General features: G+C 38.5%; 1 protein-coding gene across 1 annotated transcript in view; it reads left to right on the forward strand.

Moving 5' to 3' along the window:
• The window catches only part of RNLS (renalase, FAD dependent amine oxidase), a 267,404-nt gene extending 261,697 nt beyond the window's left edge, over window positions 1-5,707 (forward strand). The window contains 1 exon segment of the mRNA XM_065894749.1: window positions 5,555-5,707. Within this exon segment, the coding sequence (XP_065750821.1) occupies window positions 5,555-5,707 (153 nt within the window).
• The last annotated feature ends 293 nt before the right edge of the window (window positions 5,708-6,000 follow it).

Genomic DNA, 6,000 nt, shown 5'->3' on the forward strand with positions numbered 1-6,000 from the left:
AAAACCTTTCTTTCCCACTGGAGAGAAAGTGCACAATCAGAACTTGGAGAACAGGTATCAGCGTCTTGGAGGAAAACCCCAGAAAGGACAATTCAGTGGAGCACCCTTGTAAGAAACGGTGCATGGCCAGCACTCAAGGCTGCGCGGAGGACAGATTGTGTGGGGAAGAGCGTGCACATTGACACCCTTAGTGGAAGGGTACTTCACAGAAGTCAGACTCTGAATGTGAAGATTCTGGAAAAGCTAACCAACTTATTCCTCTTTTATTTCCTTTTTAGTTTGCAAAAGATCTACATGTAGATAATTCTAAAAGAACTTCTCTAGTAAGTATAAAATGAAGCTTTGTGTCATGCTGACACCATTTTTAAAAATTTCTCATTGGTACTGAAAATATTGATGATGCCTTAGCGTCAATGAAATGCAGTATAATCTACACCCATAACAAGCTGCAGCAAGCACCTGATTGTTCGTAGGTTGTCTGAGTTCTCTCAAGTTACCTGCACAGCTAGGATTAAAGCTTATGAGACCTTAACTCTTGCCTAGGTCACTTGAATATCACCTAGTGCCATATTTCAGAAAGTAAACAAGTGGGCTGAACGGACAACTAGAACTGGTCACCCTAAAATGGAGCCACCGTGTAGGCCAAATCAATGAGATTGTTCTATGGGTAGACTTCTGACAGTCCAAGGACAAGCTTTAGCTGTCAACACAGGTTTGGAAGAAAGAAGGTACATTGTCATGTGTGTCACTGAATTTTTTTGCTAACCATCAACTATAATTTTGTGGAAATACCCATTTAGCCTACTTGTCTGCCTCCCTCTTTCTTTTCATCTTTAATTTCATTCTCACCCCCAAGGGACTATTTTTGTATGACTTTTCACAATTAATAATCATTATAAAAAGAAACTATTAGGTTAAATCATATAAAAGTTGACAGTATTTTACCATTTCTGACCTACAGAATCAGCAAATTTATGTAGTTTAATTTAATACATGACATAGGAGACATTCACATACAGCAGTTCGCAGAGACATTTATCGTTACTGAGAGCCTTCTAAATACAATAGCTCTTCCATTTGAGCTTCTGCCAGCTCTGTGGGAGCCACTGAACAACACTTCTTGTGTAGCTGGTTCCCTGTGAACACCATCTGATCAACTATGTGTACGATATTCTGTCTTTTTTTAAACTCAATAAACATTTATTGCACACTTCATGTGGGCTAGACACCATTTTCAGCCTTGGGTACAAAGATTAGTGCATCACAGTGTCCTCACTTTTCAGAGCATGCAGTCTAGGAAGGGAGACAGGCATGGACATCATTACAGTGCAAAATGGCAAGTAACATAATAGATATAAATAACATGCTGAAAAGGCAGTTACCCTGCCTGGCAGAGCAAGAAGACCTCTGAGCAGGTGACATTTGTGCTAGTTCTTAAAGGATAAGCAAATTACTTGGCAGGAAAGAGAGGGAACAATACAACATCACTAAGCAGAATGACTTGTTCAAAGTCACAGAAGCACAACAAAGGAGGATGTGCTTGAAGAACCTTAGTTTGAATGTAGATAGGACACATGGCAAAAGTGAGAGAAGCAGCAAGAGGGCAGGCTTGGATGGAGGTAAGATTGGGTTATGAAGGGCCTTCCATGGGGGGCTGAGGAGTTTGCAGTTTATTCTACAGGTGGAGAGGAGTCACAAGACACACATGGGTTTAAATCACTTAGCTATAAAACTGCTTTTCCTGCTTTGAATTTGTATGTCCAGTCCAGTCATCACCTAAGTATATAGAACCATTATATTAGCGACCCACAGTATCAGCTGCTGCAGTTTCAGTTCTTTCTTACCCGCCCTGGCACACATGTGAGCCCAAGCATCCTGGATTTCCAAGGGGTTGTTTCAGCCCTGACATCTCTCTTAAACACAGTCATTGAGCTGTGGTTCCTCACTGTGGCTGGAAGCATAGCCAAAGGCTGCATTACTGTGAGAGATTGTGGCTTTGACAATTACGTGCTGCTCCACTGCAGGGCTCTCTACTTCACATGGGTGAAGGAGGTTGCCAACACACCCTTCATGTTTTCATATTTTCCTCGTTGGGTAATTGTAAGATGGGCGAATCCACCTAAATGCAGCAAGATTGATTTCATCCCAACTGCAGACTGGCTAATCAGTGGCCCAGTTTTCCAGCCATGTGATCTGGCATCTGGCACTTAGCACTCATCAAATGAAATTACACAGCACCGATGAATTACCACCTCACCCCTAGGCAGAACCTTTTTCCTTAAGCTACCTCCTGCTTAATACTTGTCTAATGTTTAACAGTGCCATGGTTTATCCATACAGGGATGTCAGCTGGAATGTATCAAAACTTTACTACAAATGTTGATTTATATATGTGTGTGTATAAACACAGACACACATATAGGTATATGTACATGAATATGTATGAATGATTTATCCCATTTATGTGAATTTTCCAGATGACTATTAAACATTTTTGTTTTATCTTACTTAAATTAAGTCTTTATGGAAACATTTCTGAAGGGGTTGGAGGGGCGAGTTCAGGAGCTCTGCTTTGTTTGAATGTTTGTTCACCTCTGAGCTTTCTGTCCTCAGGAAAGTAACAGTCTTTCTGAGTCTCAGCTTTCTCAGCTATAAAACGAGAATAATAGCAACTACCTCATAGGTTGCTGTGTGAATTAAGTGGGGTGTGCGCGTAACGCATTTGCTATGCAGCGAACATTCAAGAAATGCCGACAATTAATACTTTATGCATATTAGAGTTGATTCTGGAATATTGGGGCCTTCATCATGAGCATTCATGATTGCAGGAAGACTAATAGCTAGTACCCTTGGGGACTATTAAGAGCCAGAAAGTTATTTGCCCTCCACTAAATGACCCCAGACTGCCAGGCTTTTTCCCAGCCCTGTCTGGTTTTCGAGTGTTTCTACAGCATCCCTTGCTTTCAGACTACGAATTGTCATGTTCTAAAATCGCTAATATATAGGAGCCCAGCAGTTTCCTTTCTCCCTTAGTGTTTCACCGACAAATCAAATCATCCAACTTGTTTAAATTCCATCTAAAGCAGGAGATTAAAAAGCTCCGATTGAACACCCAAGTCTGTGCTTCAGTGTCTGTACTATGTGCTATCTATTTTAGCCACTCAAAGGTCTTTTCTACCCATTTCAAGGTTATCGGCTATGGAAAGACAAATAGTGCACCATCACACTTACATGTGGAATCTAAAATAGTCAAATGCATAGAAGCAGAGAGTAGAATGGTGATCGCCAGGGACTGGTGGGAGGGGAAAATAAGGAGATGTTGGTCAAAGGGTACAAAGTTTCAGTTGCATATGATGAATCAGTTCTAGCAATCTAATGTACAGCAACATGACTATAGTTAATTATACTGTATTGTACACTTGAAATTTGCTAAGAGAGCAGATCTTATCAATTACCTTGACTATGGTGATTATTTTGCGATGTATACATATAATACAACATCAAGTTTTACATCTTAAATATATACAATTTTTATTTGTCAATTATACTTCAATAAAGCTGGGGGGAAAGAAATTATGATTCAACATAATAAATTAAAACTATGACCTAATTTTCTTAAAAGATTATCTGCTATGTCTATGATAGATGATATTGCTATCAAGTGACCTCCAGAAACGTGAGGGGATACTTTTAACATTTTACATTTGTATTTGATACATGTCTTTAAAGGTCCATATCTTAAGTGATTCAAGAAGGAAATAATTGTATCACTTCTTTTTTTTAAAGCAAAATATGGCATATAAGTAAAAATATCTATGCAAAGTTTTTCTGGTTTTAAAAAATTATAAAAGCATATACTAACTCAGCCTATCAAAAACCTAAATCAGCTCCATAATCCAAATAGCATTTATACATTTCTTGATTTTTTGGTGTGATTTTTAAACAAGCAAATCCTCATGGGCCTTATTCTATTACTCTTCATGAAAACACTGTATAAAGGAGACCAGACTGCCACGTTGTAGTCTATGTGAATGGCGCCCCCTGAAGTTGTGCGGGAAAGTAGTCCCAAGTGAGATTGCCTTTATAATAGCTTTGTGTAATTTGGTTTTTTAGGGAGTTTTTGGTGCTTCAGTAGCCAAACCACCAGTGTCCAAGATAAATACATTCATCTCCAGCTCATTCCCCTTGCTGTGAATGCTTGTTAACAACATACATTCCAATTTAGAGAATAATTTTTCCAGGAAATAACCTCTATACCTTTTTCATCATTTCAAATATTATAAACCTGGTTCTACAAAATAAAATAAGTCCCAGACTTCAGCTGATTCTCCCTACTTTTGGTGCATATATAGTAAATTCTAAATTCTTAATAGACTTTATTTATAAATTTTGTGTTTTTAAAATTTGAAACACAATATTCCTCTTATTTTGCCTCTCAGTTATGTCCCTTCCTCCTGTCAGCCCTCTCCCCCAACACACACACACACACACACTGTGACCTGCCCCACAGATTCCTAAACAGTACCCATAGACTGTGATGTTTACACATGCTTCTCCTTCTCTTTGGAAAGCCCTATACCTGTTTCCTCCCCTGGCAAACTTTTATGTGTCCATCAGAACTCACATGAAGTGACCAGTCATGCCCCTTTGAAGCTTTCTCTGTCCTCTGTCAGGTGTGCTGGCCTCCTCCCATGTGTTCTTATAGCACATTGCCTTTCACTCTGTCTTAGGCCTTAGACACTTATATGCCAGCAGTCATGCTGAACTGGAAACTCCTTAAGGACATGACCCTTTAAATCTCTTTTGAATCTACCTTGTCTGGCACATAGCAGGTCCTCAATAATAGGTGAATGATTTCATGAATTTTGTTCTCCCTAATGAAAAGATTAACTGTACTTTCAACTAATTTAGCAGATCATGACCTATGAATTTTGAAGTTCAATACACTTCTGGTTATCTTATCAAATAACTGAAAAAGTAAACATTTAAAAATTTCAATGTAAACACTTGGGCGAGAATCATGCAATTCTTCAGCTCTTCCAGGGAGACCAGATATGGTTACATTTGCAGAAAGGAGCAATTTATGGAACTAGTTGGAAATATTCTATGTTTTCAGGCTATCTTCTTTACCAAGATTGAAAGTCAGTACATAATTGACAATAAAAGGATATGGTGTTCTAATTAGTGGGAATAAAGGAAAAGTAGTCCTTGCCCTTGTGACTGATTGGTTTAGGAAAATGTTTTCATTCGTAGAGGAAGGAGGAGGTCCTCACTTTTTTTTTCCTCCACATGGTGAAAAATTTCAAGCTGAATGACAATTAGCACTAATCTGGAACTTTGTAAATTGTGATGTAGCCTTGCTAGTCAAACTGTGAATGTATATTGTTTGCACTTAATCCTTAACTTAGCCAAGGGGCCTTGGCTTAGTTTTCCATTGCTCGTTGTGAAACACCTTGATTTCTCCAGGTAGAGAAACGTTCCCCAGGTAGACATTGACGTGACAGCACAACAGAGCACAGAATGTCAATTTCAATTATTTTTTTAACATTTTCAGGTTACAAATGCTGCTGCCAACTCTCCTGGTCAAATGACTCTTCACCTCAAACCTTTTCTTGTGTGTGGAGGGGATGGATTTACTCAGTCCAACTTTGATGGCTGCATCACTTCTGCCTTATGTGTTCTGGAAGCTTTAAAGGATCATATTTAGTACCTGTATTCTTATTTTTTACATGTACTTTGGGGTTTTCACAATTTTCTGTCATTGATTATTTTGTTTTATATTTGGTTGAGAGAAATTACCGGAAAATTGTTCTTTACTGATTGTTATTTTTCATATGGAGTAAAAAATCAATTTTATAATTTCAATAGTTACAACTCATGCTAGAATGAAATTCCTTGTACTTTACACTTTCCTCCACTTTTCTGAATTGCCATGTCTACTCCTTGTTGGAGGCAAAGTAGTGCTTAAGAAAAACAAATGACTCTCCCCCCAAATTATGT

Source organism: Phocoena phocoena, chromosome 16 (genome assembly GCF_963924675.1).
Source record: "Phocoena phocoena chromosome 16, mPhoPho1.1, whole genome shotgun sequence".
In the NCBI taxonomy this organism is placed as follows: domain Eukaryota; kingdom Metazoa; phylum Chordata; class Mammalia; order Artiodactyla; family Phocoenidae; genus Phocoena; species Phocoena phocoena.